This window comes from Microtus ochrogaster, chromosome 1, assembly GCF_000317375.1.
Source record: "Microtus ochrogaster isolate Prairie Vole_2 chromosome 1, MicOch1.0, whole genome shotgun sequence".
NCBI lineage: Eukaryota > Metazoa > Chordata > Mammalia > Rodentia > Cricetidae > Microtus > Microtus ochrogaster.
In genome coordinates, this window is record NC_022009.1 from 108,017,390 (window position 1) to 108,040,130 (window position 22,741).

The 22,741-nt window shown below is 42.5% G+C and overlaps 2 protein-coding genes across 3 annotated transcripts in view; one reads left to right on the top strand and one right to left on the bottom strand.

The window, feature by feature from the left end:
- LOC101989511 (mediator of RNA polymerase II transcription subunit 12-like protein) overlaps nucleotides 1-9,072 on the top strand; it is a 224,414-nt gene extending 215,342 nt beyond the window's left edge. The window contains exons 29-30 of the mRNA XM_026780392.1: nucleotides 4,316-4,397; nucleotides 5,419-9,072. Coding sequence (XP_026636193.1) covers nucleotides 4,316-4,397; nucleotides 5,419-5,471 — 135 coding nt within the window. The 3' untranslated portion in view covers nucleotides 5,472-9,072. The remainder of the gene's footprint in view (nucleotides 1-4,315; nucleotides 4,398-5,418) is intronic.
- A 23-nt stretch (nucleotides 9,073-9,095) lies between these two features.
- Nucleotides 9,096-22,741, bottom strand: part of Igsf10 (immunoglobulin superfamily member 10) — a 24,452-nt gene continuing 10,806 nt past the window's right edge. Inside the window, exons 1-4 of one of the 2 annotated variants that reach the window (XM_026780342.1) lie at nucleotides 18,298-18,595; nucleotides 16,412-16,485; nucleotides 15,585-16,310; nucleotides 9,096-11,011 (exon numbers count right to left, since the gene is read on the bottom strand). In XM_026780342.1, coding sequence (XP_026636143.1) covers nucleotides 9,103-11,011; nucleotides 15,585-16,310; nucleotides 16,412-16,485; nucleotides 18,298-18,366 — 2,778 coding nt within the window. In that variant the 5' untranslated portion in view covers nucleotides 18,367-18,595 and the 3' untranslated portion in view covers nucleotides 9,096-9,102. Of the gene's footprint in view, nucleotides 11,012-15,584; nucleotides 16,486-18,297; nucleotides 22,564-22,741 lie in introns of those variants that run through there. The other variant, XM_026780300.1, reaches the window with a different exon arrangement.

Sequence of the window (22,741 nt, forward strand, 5' to 3'; positions counted from 1 at the left end):
GTGTGTGTGTGTGTGTGTGTGTGTGTGTGTGTGTGTGTGTTAGGATGGGCTAGGAAACTTAAAATGTTCAGACCTAAGTGTTCAATTTCAGCATTAGAAACTCTAGGTTTATAGGAGTGGCTGGTACTGAGAGATGTTCACATCATCAGAAGTCTTTCTTGGGTGTACTTTATATAGCACACTTGTGTACCTATGATGTTTATTTAGTTGTGAGCCTAGCTTTAACTGAGCCTTCTCTTTCCCACCAACCTCCACCCTTTGAGACAGGGTCCTACGATGCAGTTCTGGCTGCCCTGCATTTCACAGTCTAGCTCAGGGTGGCCTCTAACAGAGATGCCGGCCTCTGCCTCCAGTACTGGGGTTAATGTGTGTGCTACTGCATCTGGGTATACACACACTTTTAAATTATGATGATGATGTCATCGTGTTTTTCAGTTGCTGAACCATTCTTCTGCAGTTAAAATTTTGGAATGTTGCCAGTTTAAAAAATAGTACTGTTAAAGGTGTTTTGGTATATTCTATACCCCTTTTTGGTTGTCTCATAATAACAGACAGATGTAAAAAATATTTTTAACTACTTGTGTATATCAATAGCAAGGGCACAAGGCCTCAGGAGATTTAAGGAAAAAGTTCACATTTCCTTTTGATTACTTTCACTCTCTGAGATTTACTATTTTTTCAATGCCTTGGATTCTTTATAGTAAACATCTCTAGCAGATCCATCTCTAGTTTTGGGCCTGCTCCCCTGGCTGCTGAGGAGGGGTGAGCTTGGATTCTGGGTTCTGATCAGTGCTGCACTAAGGGAGGAGTAAGTAGCAGTTACCACCCTCCTGATGACTTACCCGGCCACTTCCTGTCAGCCAATGGTTACAGTGGAATTCAGCAAGTGTTAATTCGGTTTATTCAGTAGAAGCCAGCACCCCTTCAGGTGTTAGGGAGCTTGTCATGAAAGTGCCAAGTGTGCTCTTTGCCACCAGGGAATGAAGAATCATAGGAAATGGCTGAAGGGCAATGTTGTACATGGCAGGTAGCATGTGGTGGCTTTATCTTTTTAGTCTAAAAGCTTCAGAGGTTGAATTGGCTTGCTAGAACTGCTGTACAAAGTGCATGAACTTAGCTTAAAATTGGAATTGTTTTTCCCTCTTGGTTCTGGGAACTGGAAGTGAAAGATCGGGAGTCAGCAATGTTGGTTCCCTCTGTGTGTTGGTGGGCGAGCCTGTGCCAGTCTGTTCCAGCCTCTCCCACTGCACCAGCTGTCTTTGGTAGCCAGGCTCTGCTTGACCTTCATACAGCATCTTTGCTGTTTGCACCAGTTTGCCCATGTCCCCGTTTTTATGAGAATACCATTCGTATATCAAGTTCTGTTATAATAAAGTTCATTTTGACTTGATTCCCTCTGGAAGGACTCCCTCTCCAAGTGAGGTTGCAATCCGAGGTCTTAGGGTTTAGGACTATAGCTTTTTTTATTTTGAATGATATAGTTGAAGTCCTAACAGAGATCAAAAGATAGAGAAATCTGGGGAGCCCATGGTGGAAAGCTTGAATGTAAGTGACCTTGAAAGGCAGTATTTGACCTGTCTCCTTTGACTGTTACCTTGGTTGGTTCCCTTTAGTTGATAGCATCAGTTGGGTCATGGTAGACAGTGACTACCAGCACCTGTGGCCAACTTGATTACTGTACTAAAGTGTTTTTAAGGTCAAAACTGCCATAAGACAGAAATCGTCACCTCTTTGAGATGTCATCAGGAGACTTCTGTGAAATGAGCATGGAAGGTTAAGAAAAGCCCATGTCTCTCAGTTAACTGTAGAGACAACTTAGTGTCTATGCTTGTGCCCTTTGTCTTCTGTGAAGGAAGGACCACTGACAGTAGACTCTGCCCTTCCTGGGGAAATACCTGTGCTCTCTCAATCTTTGCCATAATTGTAGTTGCTGACTTACAATCTTTATAAGGCTTGTATGTTATGATTAAAGTATTTTTAGCTAAATTTGACAGATGGAGTTCATATTTTCCTTAAAGCTGCTTCCAACATTTAAGAAAATAATATTCACACCATGCTTCTAAGTATTTTCTTTCCATTTTATGCTGTCTTAATTAGGTGACCTGAAATACATTGGTCTTTAGACAAGGCTCCTATTGTATTGCATTTTGCCTTTCAAAAAAATGTATATGACAGCAGCATTAGTTAATAATACTGTATCTTTGGCCAGCAGAAACATGTTATACTGGTCTTCCTCAAGGAGTTCATACGTTCTGTTTGGAGAAATCAATGTAGTTTTTAGAGTGCCCTTGGGATTCAGAAGCCAAATGGCACAGATCATCTGGATCTTGAGAATATTAGTAGTGAAGGTTCATAGTCCTTTCTGTTTGATGTCTGAATCCAAACACCTCTGAAAGGGCAAGGGTATACAGCAAAGGCTGACAAGAACAGACATCCAGCTCTTTTCATGTATCCTAGAGCAACCATGGGGATGCTTGACTGCAGAAGGACAGGGTGAAGGGAGGGTAAGGTCAGCCCAAATCACATGGTGAGAGTTAACCTTTGACACACACTGAACTCCAGAATATCTGTTCCAAACAGTTTGGGTAAATTTAGGATAGTCAGTCCTGCATCAGGATTAAGTGTGGCCATATGTGTTTATAGTGCCTAGAATAGTGCAGGGCATGTGGAACAAATTGATAAGTAGGATTCTGAATAAGCATTGAAAGAACTGATTTTTTTAAAAAAGCACTTTTTGACTTTTCCATATAATGGAAATGGTTCTTATTCTCTTTTCCAAGAACTGTATGTGGAGAGGGTGGGAGAACTCTAACACTGGTATTGGAAATGGCTTATCGGCTTTAGATGTCATATAAACTTAAGAGTCAGCTTGGCAATGCCATCTAAATTAGAACTTTGAATTAAATTTGAATTTCAGGCAAGCAGTTAGCAAAAGAGTTTTCTCAAATCTCTTGTTGGGCTACTTGGACTAAATGCAGCTTTTGTCCCATGAAATATTGAATTAGTGAAGCGAATATTATCCATTGGCTGCGATTCACATTTAGCCTTCTGTATTTTTATTTCCTACATTGCTGACAATCCTAGGCTACTTTCAGTCATACCGACGATCTCCAAGGAAGACATAATCATGTTGCATTCACACTGAGAATGGTCTTTTTAAAAACTCCTCAGAGATGTGAGGCAGACTAAGGTAAAGCAACTCAAATGTGTTCCAGGCATATCAGACCTCTAAGCCTGGTGGAGGCAGAAGAGCGGAGATGGAGAGATCCAGGTTACCTGATGGAAGAACCTGGGCCTTCCTGCCTTGGATGCGCTTAGCCAGCAGAGGGCTACCGCTGGAAAGGCTGGCAAAATAAAGCAAGGCTCCTTCTTAGCCGGCTTCTGCTCCTTCCCTTTCATCTCCTGGGGTGCTCTCTAGAGTGCTGTGCCAGTTTCCACAGGGTATTCCGTACAGGGAGACGGGCAAACACAGCACAGACTGAGGTAAATGGGAAGGGACCAGTGCTGTGTGTATGGCAAAGGGAAGCTTGTTTCAGAGCATCCCGACTGTTTGCAGGCAACCAGAAGGCAGCCAAGAAGGGAAAAAAAAACAAGGAAGAGCTACTACTGTCTGATTTCCAGTGTTCAGAAATGACAGAGTACAGCTGGTGATTCTAATAGAAAATAATTTTCCTTCTATCAAATGCTGATCAGTCCCACTCCCCCCTCGAACATCAGCCACAGCTTATCATCTGAGCTTGATGGGAGGAACTGCACATGGGTTCTTCGTCCCCCTTGTAATACTTCTGGTCTCCCTCACCAGGCACCACGAGAAAACCCTTCAAGTCTGAGTTCTTGGTGTCGAGCTCTGCTAGCCCTGCCCTGGCTCTCAGCTGGAGGTCATGACCCTAATGAGGTTACGCTAGCACACGTTACTCCTGGCAGGTTCCTTTCTGTCCACGAGGTCCATGGGCATTGGTCTGATCTCCACACCAGAGAGCTTGCATTTGCCAGCAAGAGGGATTCGGGCTGTCAGGATATGCCTCCGGCTGGTGAAGAGTGAAGTGACAGTGGTCTTTGAAAGAGTAGACTACCTCTGTAGTGTGCACTTCAAGACTCCACAAATAAAGGCCTCCGTGAACGCACTGTTTGCCAGCTGTATATTGAATGGCATTGTTTACCGGCTATGTATACTGTAGACACAAACAAGGTTATCCACTCTGGGCATGAGCCTTTTCTCTGTAGGCATGTGACAGTGGATTAGGCAAGCCAAGGTGCAGCCGGTGCCTTGTGTAGCATGGTAGCTGATTCATCCTTCCCCTTGTTGCAATTGCAGTTCCCCAGGCAAGGCTTGCAGCAGACCCAGCAGCAGCAACAGACAGCCGCCCTGGTGCGACAGCTCCAGAAGCAGCTTTCTAGTAAGTACCCGTCTCAGTCAGACTGGGGAAGATGTGGCAATCAGCAGCTAGAAGCCTAGAACAGTGGGAACTCCTCAGAAAACGCACCGTGTTCTCTGTACCACACTGCAATGTTTCGATCCCATTCTGACAGTAACGTTTGCTTTGAGTCAGAGGGCAGAGCTAGCCATGAGCTGAACAACCTTAACCATAGAGGTTTCAGAGGACTGTAGACAGATGGGAGACAGGAAGTAGTAAGGCCGGGTGGGCAGCCCTTTTGTATTGAGGAATGGAAGAGAGAGGAGGTCACTGGTGACTTCTGCTTCTCCGATCATTCAAGCTCTTACCTCGATATGTGACTCCTGATTTTTTATTGATAAAGAATAATTAGGTAAACACTTTGGTGCCATTTTAAGTATGTTCCTAATTGAAATAGAATTGAATCACCTTCCCCCTCCCTTTTGTCTAGCATCTCTTGGCTACATTTTGTTAAACCCTTCCCATACCTCTTCTATCAAGTTGATAGCTTCTTTTTAATTGATTGCTTTTGTTACATACGTACGTACATACATACACTCCTTTGTACATATATTTTTTTTGCCCTAGCTGTTACTTAGTCAGTATGGTCTATTAAATAATCTGTGATTAAACAATGAAACGGAATGAGGTGTTAGAGCCAATATTCTTTCCAAGAATACAGTCTGAAGGCGGAGGTTAGCGCTACGGTGTTTACAAGTCAGTCCCGAGGAGCTGGGGAGCATGTTGGCCTGCTCTGCTGTGTCCCATAGCACCACCCTTGAGCAAGGTAGATGAGTCAGTTTCTCTAATCCCAAAGCATTGTGTTGGTAAATGTGAGACTCTCACATGGAGGCGTCCCCTCTACAGAATGCACTTGGTCGCCCAGTGTGATTATTGGCCTAGGGTCTAGCCAGTTGATTTGTTCCCCCTTACTGGAGGCTTTCCCTGACAGGAACACCAGAGCAGAAGCATTATCTGCAGCACAAGTTTGTTCCTGTAACGGTTAACTCTGCTTTTCCACTAGGTAACCAGCCACAGCAAGGAGTGACCCCCTGCGCACACCCTTCACACTTTTGAATCTGAAAGAGAAGACGCGAAGTTTATGTTTGCACTGAGAAACAGAAAATCAAATTTATTAGTCATCATAAGAAGTCTCCTTTGGTCTTTGAGTTATTTATGTTTCCCTATATTTTATGCTACACTTCTTGCAGAGGTATTTAAATAAGTAAAGAAGTTGTGGTTTGGTTTTATCATTTTCAAAGTAGGTTGTAAAATGTGGATCACACAGGCCTACTCCAGATAGTGTGATTGGTAGCTGACCTTTTGAAACTGGTGCTTTTTATCTCATATTTACATAATGAATGAAGTACGGTAGGTTTAAATATTTATGTATTAATGAATGATTTTTTTTTAAGCCTGTGGTAGACCAAACTACTGATTTGAAAGATGTGGCAATTCTCACGGGAGGATGACACATTTACTCTGCATCCCCCTGTGAGGGCGGGGCGAGCATTGATTCACATCGTTCTAATTTGAAATGTTGATCATTTCATAAGCACTTTATAAACTTTGTTCCCAGTTATGAAGGACTTTGCTTTGCTTTCGTTTTGTGGTCCAAAGGTGCTGAAACAGATTGTTGCTTAGTACTTCCGCTTCTTCAGGGCTTCAGAGATGTGCGGGAGCCTCTTCCAAGTGACTGCACTCAACCTTGTTTCTGGTGGCCAGCTCTTTCACCAGATTCTCCATGAAGGTACAGCAGCTACTGGAGGTCAAAAGAGCCACGGTGGAATCAGTTCATTTACTTACTGCCAGTTTTGGTAAAAACTGTCCAGTTTTGGTTCTTCAGAACCTCATGCCAACTTGAGAAAAAAAAAAAAGATAAACAAATCTCACAGCTGGCCTTAGATTCTACTGTGCTTAGACTTGACACGGTTTCCAGAGAGTCTGGCTCCACAGTCCAGAAGACTCTGGTAATTCATCAAAGGTGTACTTACTGTTAATTTTGTATGGTAAGTATTTGCTATTTTGAATTTAATTATTAATGTTGGTGTCCGTCTTGGGTGTGTATTGCTTATACTGTATTTATAAACTGGTGCAAAAAGCACAAGTAAAGTAAATTATACATCAAATTTATTATAAAGAAATAGTAACTATTTTAACTTTGTTCAAGTATGTGGTAATTTGCTCCTATTAGAGTGAAAAAATACAGTAAATTATTATCAGTTTGTGTAACTTAAGAGTATTCCATATGATATTTTTTTAGAATTAGATGCATAAAATTTTGAATGTGAAAATTGCAGGGCATTTTAAGACACATGTAGGGAATCTTCCCTTGTTCTTTGTTGGGTTCATTTTCTTTTTGGCGTATGATTTCACATGTAATGTAGTCAAGCATACTGTGAATAGATTGTCTGTGAAGAGCAAACCATGTAGAACTACTTTTTAAAACTGTAGCTAGTACAACTTTAGATAATTTCTTTTGCAGATCATTATATAAATAGTTTATATCTTCCTAGGTGAGTTACTCATTCAAATGACCTCAGATACATGTTTGCTTCCTTTGCCATGGCAACATCCATGTGAACTGCTTTGTACACTGTGAAATATAGCCCTCCAGCCTGCTTGTTTTGTGTTTACTCTGGGCTGGGAAAGACTTTTGCCAAACATTAAAGACCATTCTTTTCACTAAGTGAGCATTCTATCTGCTTTCGACAATGCAGTCCATTTCAGTCAGCTTTGCTTTCCTCTCCGGAGTCCTGCTTTCAGCTCACAAAGATAGTTCTCTTCAAAGTAACATACCACGTGACTGCATTGGCAGAACCACCGCAGCGTGAATGTTGTGCCTAGTGGGTGAGTCACGCCCTGTTCCTTCTGGTCTTTACTCAACGGTTGTTGGTAGTTAAAATTCCAGTTTCAGTCTGAACCATCCGTTTCTGTAGCTCAGCATCGCACACAGCAGCAGGAGTGGGAGAACTGTGTAGCGTTTGTACGCACTTTACACTTTGCCGAAGTTGGCTTACTTGTCTGTTTGCACACAAAGGCAATGGTCCCTTTGTTGCTGTCTGTTCTATTTCTTGAGATGAGGAAGGTCAGTCATGCTAAGGCCCTCTTAAATAACAGATGCCACGGTGGCTGAGGAAAAACCTAGAACTGTTTTCCCCTGTGCATTATAAGGAAAGCAACTAGAATTTTTCAATTTAGTTGTCATATTTACTGACACTTAATTCGGCACTCTGAGAGGGATTTTTATTTATCTTTCATAGAAAATGCATGCGGGTGGTATTAAAATGGTCAGAAGGGAAACCCTTATTGTGGATTGTGGATAGGAAATTGTCTTAAGATAGAAAGCTCAGCTTTTTAAGATCAGACCTTGAACTATGATGGAATCGGGTATACTTAACCTTAATTTCTGGCTATAAGAACCACTTAATTTATGTGTTATATTACAGGCCGATTCATTTTAGGATTTCATGTCTTGTTTATTTACCCTTCCTCATCTAAAAGTAGAGGTATCATTCGACCTCTGGCGGCCATAGAGCACTGATGTTAACAGCAATCAGCTCATGACTGAGGCAGGCATGATGGAGACCCAGTGGAGTTAAGTCTCAAATGATTGACACAAGCTAACAAAGCTCTCAGCTTTAGAGTTCTAACCTAACTCAGTAAGACTCGAAAAGGCTCCCGCCATTCACACATAGATGACTATTTGATCAGAAGCCAGAGAAATTATGCTAAGGAAACCCCAGACTTTCGAATAAAAGAGGCAAATCATACAATTACCCCCATATATATTTGGGTTGAATTAAACATGGAATATAAGTACAGCAAATTACACAAAAAAACATTCAGATTTTAAAGATGGGGGAACTTCATTATGTGTACGAGGTCTAGACTCTTGGAAAGGAGTGATTCCTCCTTAGAAAACCTTTCTTAGAAATGGCTCCGAACAGCTGGTGCCTTAGCCAGGTTTTAAAGTTAGAAAGTGGTTTCATCGTCCTTGCAAAGACTTCTCAGGATGACAAATGTGTGGACAGATGTGCAGCACCCTTTTCACATTCCCTGGCGTGTGAGCGCTGGGCTGCTCTTTCCGTGGAGGAAAGCTAGCCTGCATCCGTGTGGTTGGCATGTTTTTTTTTTCATGCGGGTATTAAAACAATGAGAATTTTTAGCGTGAACAAATGAACTACATCATAATCAAAACGGTTCAGTGCTTCTTTTCTGTAAGTTTTTTTTATCAACATGTTTATAAGGCAGTGACAAAAATATGTGTACATTAAGATGTCCATAGACTGCAAATTTCATCTTTCCCAGTGTCTCCCCCTCTGAGTGCAATGTGTGTAACACTGGTAGAAGATGGACACTAGGCGGCTGGCCACTGAGAGCGAGAGCAAGCTCTCTTTACTAGAAATTCAGGTGCATTTGCCATTTGTTATTTTGTAGTAGATTGTTTCTTCTTAATGTTTGTTATTTGTTGGCAAAATCAAAGTGCCTTAAGTTAAAGAGTTCGAGTTGAAATCCATAGAAACTCAGCATCGTTTCCTTATGCATTTATTTTCAAGTCTCTTCTGCATGTCCATTGTAAATTTAATACTGTAAATGTATTCAGATTCATTTCCATGCCTATGGCTGCCTTTGATTGAACTTCTTCCAAAAAAAAAAAAATAAACCCTTCAATGTTAACTCTTCTCAGTTTTAGCTGTTCTTCCTGTCAGATGACTTGAACGTAACTTGTTGCATAATCAGTACCAAGTGGGTTCTGTGCTGTGCATTTGTAGACTCCAGAATCGGAGGATCGGAGATCCTGAATGACCAGGGTGCCTTGTGGGTAAAGTGGCTCATTTCCGTGGGGTTTCCTTCCTCTGGCCTTTGAGAGCAGGGAGTGTTCTGGCCTCTCCCAGATGATCTCTGGCTTGGGGACTCCCAGGGCCATACAGTGAAGTCGAAGTGCCTCTCCTGTCCTCCTGAGCATGCTGCGGGGTGGGGAGTTTATAATTCGGGGAGGGTGGCCCACGATCATCACCGGAACAGTCACCACTGCCTGGCCAACACTGTTTTGAGCCTTGCAGATATAATTTCCCCTGTCATAAGCTGTCACTTCTTTGATGACCAATGTGCCATTTTCATGCACTATGTATTTTCCATTAACATGCGATCTGTCTATTACATAACCACTTGGCGTGGTCCATTTGACATGTGGCTTAGGGATCCCATCGGATACACAGTGTAGTGACAGAGGTTCTCCACTGACCCCCTGCACCATCCCCAGTGCGTGTGTCAGGATAACTGGCTTCTGGCCGATTTCTAGTATGACGAGCTTCTCAATATAGCCCACCTGATTTCGAGCTGCACAGCGGTACTTTCCTGACTTGTCCCGAGTTGTTCTATGAATGATGAGAGAACCGTTGCTCGCTATCAGGTACGGGGAATGTGGCCTTCTGTTAGAAAAGCGCGTGCCGTCGGGGAGAATCCAGATTATTTCAGGGGGTGGGTTCCCGTCCACAGAGCAGTCCAGTGCTGTGGACCTGCCAACCTGCGCGCTGACCTTTTCGTTGAATGGGTTTCTGAACGTTGGTCTTCTCAGCATTTCCAGGACCTCTAGCTGCACGACCAGCACACTCTCACCGCCTGCGTTCCGAGCCACACAGGTGAAGTCCGCTGAGTCGGAAAGCCTGATGTTCCGGATTTCCAGGGTTCCGTTCTTATGGACTGTGATTCTGCTCCCATAGTATGGAGCTGTAAGGAGAATGTTGTTCGGCATAATCCACGTGATCCGGGGAGGGGGGCTCCCATCGGCTCTGCAGTCAAAGTGTTTTTTGGAGTGCCGAACAGCTGTGGCTTTAATAACAGTTTTGTTTGTGTACAGGCCATTGATTAGTGGGAGTTTAGAGACAATATCCAGTTTGTACATTTTGGTGTCGTCACCACTAGGGTTCCGAGCTACACACACATACTCCCCAGAGTCAAGCAGTTTCACATTATTAATGGACAGAGTTCCATTGGCATGAAATACATACCTGCCGTTGGAGAATGAAATGACGTCATTGGAAGGCAGCAACCAAAATACACTTGGCTTGGGATCCCCAATGACCTCACAGTCAAGAACCGCTGTGTCCCCAGCCTTGATCTTCATGTGGGTCTCATAGCCTTGCCGTATCCGTGGGATGGCTGTCACAACTGTCAGGTGGACTTTCATTTCGTCTTTCCCTAAGGTGTTCTGGGCATAGCAAATATAATCTCCTTCCTCTGCCATTCCAACTCTGTTGAAATACAAGGTGCCATTGTGGAAAAGGGTGTACCTCTTGGTCCTGCGGCCACTATCGTCAGCTTGCACGGCGTTATTGATCATTGTCCCATCAGGCAAACTCCAGGATACCTCAGGCACAGGGGAGCCAGAAGCCTTGCAGTCCACTTGGAAATCTTTCCCATGGAGCGCTTGCTGCTTGAAATCCTGCTTGTGTTCAATTTTGGCAGGCGTCAGTCTTAGGCGAACCCGCATCAGGATCAGATCATCTCCCATTTTGTTTCTTGCCACACACAAGTAGTCACCGCCGTCCTTTTCCGTCACCGAGCCAATAGCTAAGGATCCGTTTGGATAAACTTGGATTCGGTTGCCCATTCTAAGAAAAGGAGAGACAAGTGTGAAAGTACAGCTGATTACCGTGGGCAGAGTTACCTTTTTCCAAGACTGAACATGGAGCAGAGGAGATGGCTCAACTAGCAAATTGTCTGTTGCACAATTATAAGACCTGAAATTGGATCTCCAGTGCCCACATGAAAGGTACACATGGTAGCGTGCATTTGTGACCCCAGCAACAGGAGCATGGAGACAGGTGGATCCCTGGAGCTTGATAGACAGCTCGTGTAGCTGAATAGTTGAACTTTGGGTCCAAGGTCACTAGAAAGTGATTGTGGAAGATACCTGCTGTTTAGTTACCTCTGGCCACCTCACATGACACACCAACATGAGCGTGGGCATACACACGAAAAGGCTAAAATTTTGTGCAACTTATGCACATTTGTGGAAAATCATACTGTGTAGGAGTGGCCTGATTTATGTGATGCTACCTCCCTCCAGCCTTACCAAGAGATGACTGCCATAGTTGTACATGTAAATTATTACTATGAAATTCTGACACATAGATACAATGAAAATCATTGCTACTATCAAGCTTATCACTGTATCTACCACATCCTGTTGTGTGTGCTTGTGTGTGTGTGTGTGTGTGTGCACATGTTTGTGTTTTATGCTTGACACTAACTTTATGGATAGTTCTTAAAATGTTACAATGAAGATCTTAATCACCTACTGTTATCCAAGCCATTTGCTTTAAAGAACAGCTCTGTAACAAGGTATGATTTACCTGAGACAAGTGGTTATTTCCCAAATACACTTTTAGTGAATCTCCTTAGATAATTTTTTTAAGACAGCGCAGGGTAAGAGAAATGCTGGAAGTAAAAGAATCCAGAAAAATTAAAATTTTCTACTGAGGAAAAATAACTCATGTATGTGTTAAATTATTGTCTGATGATAGCTTTAAAATATATTAATGGGGCAATCATTAAGTTATTTAACTGAAGAACAGTTTCTCCTCTGATGACTACAGAGAACACCAATCTAAGACTCATTAGAAACCGAAGTACCTGCTGTCTAGGCAGCTGTAAAATGATGGTTTCTGTATTGGCTTCAGGACTGCCACTGCATTGTCTATAATTGCCACATTTGACCACCAGATGGAAGATCTTTCCAGAGTAAACTGAGCCTAGCTTTGAGTAGAATCAAGAACACCTAAGTGTACTTTCCCTCTTTCTTTGGACAGCATGAGCTAAACTCACAAATGAAACTCAGAACTGTGTGTGTGTTCGTCCCTGTACACCGGGGTCATCAGGCCTGGCATTGGGTGTCTTTATCAGCTGAACCATCTAGTCTGCCCCAAAACTTCTTAAAGAATGCATTTAAAAAGCTTCTAATGGGGGGCGGGGATGTTCCAGTGGCTAAGAGCATACAGGTCGGACAGCAGCAAGCATCTTCACCAGCCAAGTCATCCAGCTAGCCCAGGACTTCTTGAAGTATAACTGTTACCCAAGTCAACAGCGTCAAGTCGTTTTCAGATGTGGAGAGTACTATATAGAGAATAATATAAGATTAGTGTGCTTTTTGTTTTTCTCAAGTGTGGAAGGAATTTCTCTGGAAAGACGCCAAGGTGAAATCATGAGAATGTACACACAAATAAAGGAAATTACTGAAACTTTGTACAGATTTTTTTTTGTTTAATCCTCAAGTATTTCTCCCATTTTATAGAGGAAATCATCAGGTGAACTTGATTGAAATTTCTGGAAAAACCTGTCTTTTGTCTAGTGGCACATTACCACCTGTTATTAATTTCTCCTAATGCATTCTAAAACCATTTATTTTCAAGTTTGGCTGCATTATTAAATCTTCAGCCTGTATAGTCTGAAATACTTGGACCCATGCTCCAAGACTAGGATGTATGGCTTACGTGATGTGGAGTTGGCCTAGACATCAGGCTTTTCACATGATTATCACATGTAGGAGAGTCTGAGGACTAATTCCCTAAGTGCTGGGACTCCTAGAGCCTGTGTTAGCATTGCCTAGGGCCAAATTTATGCATATTTCATAGCTTCTCTTTCCAGAGATTCAGATCCAATAGATGTGGCCAGGAACTTTGACCACAGTATTTGACAGATATCTCAGGTTACTTAGGGAATAATTAAGTTTGAGATCTAGACTCCAATTTTAGTGTGCACTACACTTACCTTAGGGGCTTCTAAGAACACAGAATCTTTGTCAAAGCAATCACTGTTTCTGACTAATGTTAATCGGTGATTCTGGTTAATGTTAATGCTACTGGTAAAGAGACAGCCTTTTAGAAACAATAAGAACAACAACAAAAGTGATACCTCAGATTTGATCTAATGATGCTCCAGAATGTAACATCCTCTATTAACCAACACTGGAAGAACAATGACATAAGAAAAGATTATCTGCTTAGGAGAGGGCTGGGGACTTTTGAAGTAGCTTTGAAGTGAAAAACCTCAAAAAGAGACAAGCATCAATTTAACAAGATTGTCTTTGCTTCCCTATGAGCTTGACAAGTCTAAAAATAGCTGAGAGTCTCAACTGATGGAGTTTACGTACCACATTGCCCTGTGAGTATGTCTGAGGGAGACTGTATTGATTGATAAGGGAGGCTCCCTTCCCTCCTCTCTCTCTGGTTGGCAGCATCCATAAGCAGTTGCCCTTGGGCTGCATAAGAAATCTAGCTGTGATGTGGGGTGTCCTTCTGTATATGTGTTGTCTTATTGGTTAATAAATAAAGCTACTTTGGCCTATGGCAGGGCAGAATATAGCCATACTGGAAGAGATACATAGAGAGAGTAAAAGGGGAGTCAAGGGGATACCATGTAGCTGCTGAAGGAGAAAGGCACCTTAATGGTAGGTCACAGCATTGTGGTAATATACTGATTATTGTTGTGTTTTCAGATTAGAATGAAGATGTGCTGCCCCTTTAAAAGTATGTTGAGAGTCCCTGGAATTTCTATTTATACTTTAAGAAGAAGTGCAAATAACTCTTTATGTGTTCATAGAAATTATCAGTATGTCTGTCAGATACTAGTGCTTTTTATTAGATGGAAGAGTTTTTATTATATATATGAAAAATCTACCATCGATATCACACTGAATTAGAAAAGGCTAAAAGCGTTCCTTAGATCAGAACAAGGCTCCCTTTGCTCCACTGCTCTTGCTTACTATAGTAAGAAAGTCTTGGTGAAAGCAATTAGAAATGAGAGGGAACTGAGGCGTCCAGATCAGAAAAGAAGAAATTAACCTTATTTTTCAGAGACCATTATTTTACATAGGAAACTAAAAATACTCCACCAGAAAGCTTTGATAACGTACAAATCGAGAATTATAAAACTATAAATTCTAAGGAATACAAAAAATAATGGTAAGGGGTCCCATGCTACCAGGTCAAAAGGTTAATCTGTAGACTCAATGAAATAAAAATCCCATCAAAATTTCAGTCACTTTCTTCCAAGAAGTAAATAAATAAAGTAATCCTATAATTCACAAAGAGCTGCAAAAACTAAGAGCCGGCGCAGCAATTCTGAGAGGTGGTGTTGTGAAATTAAAGGCAAATCTGGTAAATGAAGCATTAAAGATATTGAATGCCAAAATAGGGACACACACGGGAGAAAATATATGTAAACATGTGGTTTCTAACATTGACACTCTAGCTCAGCATTTTATAACTTTATATCTTAGTGAATTACAGTTAACATTTAAGGTCATTTTGGTGCCTGAAAAACCTGAAAATTAATATTGACCCTTGGGTTAAAAATTACAAGTCTGTTCATTTTATTCTGTATCAGCTCACTGGAACACTAGGAAAAAGACCTTGAATTATACCAATATACATTTAAGCTCATTTATATTATGTTTACTTTTTATTGCATGAGTATTTTAAAGAAAAAAATGTAAATAAAAGTTCTCATTTCCATCTTTTTCTGAATTACGGAAAATCACTACACAAAGTCATGGAAATCACAAGAATTTATAATTCATAAGCTATAATTTTTGCTTTGTAAAGCAAAAGCTTATAAAGAACATAGCAGAAAAGGGTTTTTTATCTTCAAACATCACATTTATGGAATTTTTAATATATTTTACTCTGAGAAGGTCTTAATGTGACTTTCACAAAGTGCACTGCAGTTTTAAGAAAGAAAGGATTATGACTTAATTAACATGTGAAGCATCTGATAAGAGGGTCCTGAATGAAACTCAGAACATCTTGTTCCTAGAGCCTCGACCTCATAGCGAGTTCTCTTTTTGATCTGGAGATTATGAATAACTTTACACAGTTACTATTTTTAAAGCAGCCATGAGAAAAGAAAAAAGGAAAAACATTTGCCTGCCAACAACATGGAGGCTAATAAGATTCTCCCACAGCTCTTAGCTGTCCAAATCAAGAATCTGGACCTCAGAGTTAAGCATGTAAGAGTGACCTTCTGTTCAGTGAGATCAAATGGAATACCCTTCTATAGACAGTCACTTTCCTGTGCATCCTGGATGGTGTTTGAAGCTGCTGCTCTCCTTGCTGTACCACTTTCTCATTTTAGATGTACTCCAGCTAAGTAAATGAAGGGGATAGTTCCAACAGAGAGGCTTACCTATGCCACTGGTCGACGACAGCCTTAGATGGTAGCCTCCAGATTATTCTCGGTTTTGGGTCCCCAGTAGCTGAGCAGTTGAGTAGCAGTTTCTCACCTAAATTCACCTCTGTCCATTTCTGAGAGGCAATTTCTATCCTGGGGACTGTCTGTTGCTCCTCCACTGTAAGAATCACTACCCTTCTCTCTGAACCTGAGGAGCTGGTAGCAATGCATTCATAAGTGCCCCTGTCTGAAGGAGCAATGTTTCTTATATGCAGGGTTCCATTTGAATACAAGAAAAACTTGGAACGTGTCAACTGCAGCGGTTCTAGTTTGGTCCCATCATAGAGGACCCAGTGAACCCTGGGCTGCGGAGTTCCTTTTGCAGTGCAGGGCAGTTTCAAACTCTGACGTAAAGCCGCAAGCACAGCTTGCTTCTTTTGCTCTAGAATGACAGGGGGCGCTGTGATGACTTGTATCTTAACAAGCAGTGAGTCCTGGCCGGCTGGGTTGCTGGCCACACACTTGTAAAAGCCACGGTCATAAAGGCTCAGATTGCGGATGATCAAGGTTCCATCCGGTGTTACCCAGACCTTTCTGTTTTCCTTGGGTGTTTCTGAGATCACTGTTTGGTTTGCAAGTATCCAGGAAATTGTAGGCATTGGCAAGCCTTCCGCTCTGCACTTTAATTCCACAGTACTGCCAGAATGAACCGTGATCTCCTTGGCATGCCTCTCCAGGATCCTAGCAGGGTAAGAAACCACAGACAACATAACATGAAGGTAGTCTTTGCCAAGTGGATTAGACGCTGAGCACAGGTACTGTCCACGGTCCTGAATACTGACCCTCTGGATGGACAAGGTGCCGTTGGGAAGCACATGGAACCTGCTTTTCGGTGTCCCTTGGGATAGTTCAAGTCCTAATAAAAGGAAAGAAATATATATATATATATATATAGTTTATCAGCATCAAAGACTAGATAGAAAACATGAAGCTATGTTTTTGTTAAGCTGACAATAAATAACATTTAAACTGAAAAAACTCTTCAGTGTTGAAGCTATTTTTCAATTTTTTATTCACATAAATTTAAATTTAAAATTCAGATAGTTCAACATGACATTTCTCTATGTATACACATGTATATATATGAGATCTACTTTCAAAGTTTTTGTTGGCTTAACAAATTAATGTTTTTATTTTTGATGTTACAATACGATTAGATAATTTTACCCCTTCCCTTTCTTTCCTCCCGCTCCTCCTATGTACGCCCTCTTGCTCTTTTTCAAATTTATGGTTTCCTTCTCATTAATTATTGTTTATATATATATATGTGTATAGATAATATATAAATTACAGTAACTATATACAAATAAATAGAATCTGCTCAGCCCTATGTTACCTGAATGTATATGGTTTTAGTGCAGATCATTTAATATGAGATAACCAATTGATCCAAACTATTTTTTAAAGACTGTTGTTTTGAAATGGGTCTAATTTTATAGCATAGGCTAGAATTGAACTCATCCACATTGCTGGGCATATCGGCATGTGCCATTCTATCTAGCCTTAAAAATCATTTTTTTTGGTTTTTTTTTTTTTGCTAAATTTCCATTTATTTAAAGTCTCTCCAACCACAAAAGGTAGGCATAAGATAAAAATAAAACAACAACAAAATACATTAACATGATATAAGGAAGTGAACAGACTAGTTGAAGGATTATGGGCTACATTCTAGGTTAAACATTCTGTTGCTAGAACAAGACAAATAACACTCACACCCTAGACCAAAACATTCTATAGGCATACCACTCCCTGGGTGGAATCCATTGTTAACTCCTCAAGGGAGTAGGAATTTAGCTGTATTCTTATTAAAAATCATTTTTTATTTTAAACATTTTTTTATCATTACATTTTATTGATTTGTATGTGCACACACATATGAACATGCCGGTTTGTGTGTGTATGTATAGGCACATGCCGGTTTGTGTGTGTATGTATGGCCACATATGTGCCATTGCTAGTGTGCAGAAATCAGAAAACAACCTGTGAGTCAAGTCTCTCTTTCGACCGTGTCTGTTCCGGGGATTGAACTCAGGCCATCAGGCTTGGCTGCAGGTTCCCTTTACTCATGGAGCCATCTAGTTGTTCCACCAAACTCTTCTTAACACATTAAAAGCCATTCTAGTGGGGCTGGAGAGATGGCTCAGCAGGTAAGAGCACTTGTTGCTGTAGCAGAGGAGCTGGGTTCAGTTCCCAGTGTCCTCATCCTGGCTCACAATCATCTGTAATTCCAGTTCCAGGAGGTATGGTCCCCTCTTCTGACCTGTGTACATACCGGGCACATATGTGCATGTACGCACATGAAGGCCTAACACTCATACACATAAAATACATCTGAAGTTTAAAACCTATTAGGGGCTGGAGATAGAACCCCAGCTCCAGGGAATCTAATACCTCTGTGCTAAGGCACCTGCCCTAATGTGTGCAAGTGCACACACAGACACATACACACATGTACACATACATACATAATGCTTGCACACACAAAAGTAAAATTAAAATCTAAAAAAAATTCTTCTAATGAGCAATACATAAATGTCAAGTGAGGATAGTAATAGTTTTTATATTTTTGGAGACATTTAAAACTAGTGTTGCTCCTTTGAAGACAACTCTGAAAGATACAATCATGTCCTTGGTTCGTAACTAAGGTATTGCTAATGGCTACAAATACCTGATGAGACTCTGGTCCAGCGGACGGTGGGCAGGGGGTTTCCAACAGCCTCACAGGGAAGAAAGGCATCAGCGTTGGCTGGGATAGTAAAACTTGCAGTCTTTCTTCCAATTATTCTTGGTTTTTCCAGTGTGGGCTTAGGTAAAGAGTCAGAGGGAAGGAGTTTGGAAGTTGGGTTTTGAACAGGTCTCTTATCAATCACACTCTCTGTATGCTTTTGTCTATCCCCATGTAAGGCGTAAGTGCTGGCCTCTGGAAAGCTGAGAGGGGACCACAAGCTCCCTGCTGGCCTTTCCCCCTTTAAAATAGTTTCTGAGTATGCCTTGCGCCGAATGTGGTTTTCAGGCCAGAGAAAGGGCTTCCAGTTAGAAATCTGTGGTTTATCTGTTCTTACTGCTGCCGCAGGAGTAGAAGGGAACAGATTAGAGGAGGTAAAGTTAGTGGTTCGAGTTACTGTCTGGGGATCTGGGCGAGCCTCTGTGGAGGATTGCTGCAGATCTGTATTGTTCCTTGAGGATTCATGTAGAGTGACGATTCCATTGGTCACCATCTTGAAAACCGAAGTGACCTCACTGTCTGTAACCACACCCCTAGCAAAGGGGGGAGGGGAAGGAATGGGCATTAGGGGAACCCCGTTGCTGAAGGGTGGTGGTAGAGATGAGGTCCTTTTTACAGTTGTTACCTCTGATTCGCTGAGCAAAGTTGTTTCTAAAGCTGTTGTATTTCCCAAAGCCTGAGTATTCTTCTGGGACAGTTCAGTTATGCCCAGGAGACTAGTTCCTGGGTGGAGAGCAACTGTGCTTACAATTCTGCTAGTGTCTTGTAGTGAGGAGTCAGTAAAAGCCAAGGAAGAATCAGCTGTTGTTGGAGATGGGTACATGATGAAGCCCAGACTCTGCCCTCGGGTGGTGTTTGGGTCATTCCTGCTCTTCGGAGGCTCCTGTATTTGATCTCTTGCCTCTTTGGAACTTACTCTTTGGGTTTCAGAGATAATGACAGATGCAGAGGCCGTAGGCATTGCCAGTGTGTCTGTTTCTATCGACAGGAAGCCCATTGTATTAGCTCTCTTGCTTGTGGCACCAGGACACACTGAGGAAGAGTTGGCAAAGGACTGCTCCTTGCCCGCTGAGAGACTTCTGGCACCTTCAGTGGCATTGTGGTGAGTGACAGCCATTGCTACAGACAGAGTTTGCATCCGTGTTGCAGAGAGCATGGTAGAATGTGAGGGGGGTCCGTGATCTGTGGGTAAAAGAGGAGCTATCTTGGGAAGCATCGTGGCTGTGTTCTTCTGTAAACCAAACTGATACAGATTCTTCGACACCCCTTTTTTGTTACGGTTATCTACAGAGATTTTATGCCAGGGAATTTTCCTTCTTGAGAATTTTGTGTTTGTTGCTTCTTTTGGCATTGAGGGTTTGCTGAGTGGACCGGAGACTGGTGATGTCATCACTGAGTCTCTTTCCTCCTGGATGGTACTGGGCGCACTCAGGGAACCACTGTTTGCTACTGGAGTTTTTGCCAGGGATGCAGGTGTGGGAGTGAAAGTCGTGCTTGCTTCACTGGGAGCCACTTGGGTACTTTCACCTCTGAAATATTTTATAGTAGTTTGTAATGTCTCAATATCTACAGTTTGTTTGTTCTTAAGTAATAATGATGGGCTCAGAGCTACAGTGGTAGACCCTTCTATGTCCCCAGTGATGTTAGCCCTGGGGAGGATGCTAAGAGATGAGCCTGGAGTGGACAGTACTGTAGCAGCCAGGGTGAGTCTCTCTGTGGAAGCACAGGTTGGGCACATCTTATGGGGTTTGGTGGCTGAAGATTCACTAGTACTTCTGTTAGCAGGTCCCTTGAGTGCTGGTCTCACAATCCTATATCTATGCCGTCTGAGAACTGGGGTTCTATATGGGCTTATAATTCGCCCTCTGCTCCTTTCTCTTCCAAAGTGCCTGGACCAGGGGAAGTTAGCGGTACTGTTTCTAGAAATGTGAGGTAGAGAAGGGGCAGCAGTGTGTGAATCTAAAAGGTTCTTGGGGAAGCGAGGCTCTTTAGTAGTGTGAGAAGAGGTGGCATTACCCCTGGCTCTGCTGAGTCCTGTTATAGGTATCGGATGCCCATAATCCTCTGTTGGATTTGCTGACCGCAAGACTGTATCAATTCCGTTGGTGAGGATGCTGAGCATGTTGGTATGGCCATTGATAACCGTGGTTCCCCCTGTTCCTGGGTGTATAGTTTGGGAAAATGTTCTTTTCCCTATCTGAGCAGTACCCTGAGTTTCAGCTACCCCAGGTACTGATGGGAAGATAACGATTAGATTTTGGTTGGTTACATCTTCGAGTTTGCTTGCTGCAGTTGGGTTTATACTCTTTGACACAGCTGTAGTGTCAATAACATTAGAGAGTTTGAAATCAGGAAGGTGCTTAGATTGTAGTGTGTGTGGATTCATGGTTGAGGAGACTTCTGTGCCAGATGCCATGCCTGTCACAAAGCCATAAGATGCTGGTCTAGAGTCAGCAGTTGATGACCTTTCTGTAACATCGGGCACTTTCGTTTTCAGAACCACTGATTCTTCATCTAGAGAAATCTTGCCGGAAGCACGTTCTTCCTCAGCAGGGAGCACCGCAGGTGGAGCACCCAGCGGCACAGGCTTAACTGTGGTATTTTCCTGATTCTTTGGCACTGAGTTCTTCTTTGCTTTCTCTAATAGTGCTGCCCAGTATTGTGGGTCAATCTTCCGAGCAGAAAGAGGGAACTGCCTCCTTTGCTCCCTGAAACGCCGAAGTGTGGAGTCCCCACGCCGCCGATGTATTAGTCCTCTGGATTTGCCCTTCTTCTGTATACTGGAGACTTGTTTTCCAGCCTCTGCCCCTGCTGTCAAAGCTGATGTAGAGAGTTTCGAAGATGGTGGTTGCTTAGGAGGAACACTGGGATTGGGATCTCCAAGTCCAGATCCATCTGCTTCCCTATCATGCTCAACTGACCTTTGGCCTTTCATTTGGACTGAAACTTGAAAAGTGGAAAAATCAACCCCTGATGGGTTGGCCGCTACACAACGATAATAACCTTGGTCTCTTGGGGTAACCTGCAGTATTCTTAAGGTCCCATTGTTAAGAATTTGCCTGTCTCTCGATGACTGAGAGAGCACAGTGTTTCCTGGAAGAATCCAGGTAATAGAAGCATCTGGAATACCAGTGGTTTGGCATGGGAGGTCGAGTGTCTCGCCAGTACCCACTGTATGTTGAACTCCATTTTCATATGCGTGTTCTACATAGGGCTCCACCACAGTTATCCTGTAGGTGAGAATGTCTGCGTCTGCATAGTTGGTGCTTATGCAATGGTAAAGGCCACTGTCAAAGCTATCAGCCATCTGGAGTTCCAACTTTCCACTTCTGTCTATCAGGATTCGCCCATCCTCACTAACATAAGGGGCTCTCACTTTACTCCCATCAGCTAGAAGCCATTCCAAGTGAGGTGAAGGGTCACCTTGGCCCGGACAGTCCAGGGCAATTGTACTGCCAGCTAAAACAGTGTGTTCCAGTTTGGTGTTGTTCATCTTTGGAATCATGGTCCATTTGCTTCTCACCACTCTCATCTCTGCCTTTGGTAGAGTGATTTGAGCGTCACTGGAGAACTGGACCTGCAGTGTGCTAAGTGTGGTGGCGTTTCTGTTGAGCTGCAAGAAAACTGTTTCTTGTTGGAACCAGAAAGGATCAGCTCTGAAGTCAGCCTCTATATTGGTAAAAATGTCTTCAGGCATAAGAGCCACCTGCTTATATTTGGAAGTCAGTTGTGGAGTTCCAGGAAGCTGCTGCTTCCTTTCCAGCATCAGAGGTGAGTCGCTGTACAAAGCTAGTAGCTGCCACACTGCCTGAAGGTGATTGGGATCCACACTGCACATCAGATTTGTTGAAAGTGACATGTTCAGCATGATGTTGTCATTCTCTTCAGTGAAGGCAATTGGCAGCATCTTGAACGGCTTTTGGATGGTACAGACCACACTGGCCTTGTTCCCGGACAGGTCTGTCATGTTCAAAGACAGGGAGCCAAAAGGGTTTATGAAATCTTGGGGTGAGGTGGAGGCAGATCCATTGTCCTCCTGAATAGCCAGGCCCTTTGGCTTCAGTGACGGATCTATGGTTGGCTTTGTACACAGGAAGGCTCCAGCCGGTACCATAGCAAGTGGTCTGTTTTTAGACATCCTGGGGTTCATGCAAAGGGGACACTGCTGAGGACTGGAGGGGCTTCTGTCCTTCTTGCATTTTATTACATCTAGAAAAAAAATCATCATTTAAATTATTCTCAAAAGTTGAGGCATCTTTATAAAGTAACACATAAATACTTTGAAGAACTATCTTCAGTAGAGTTCAAAGAAGCTTGTGAAATGAATTCTAAAACACGTGGTCTACACATCATGCCATGATACAGCACACACAGGCTTCTAAAACAC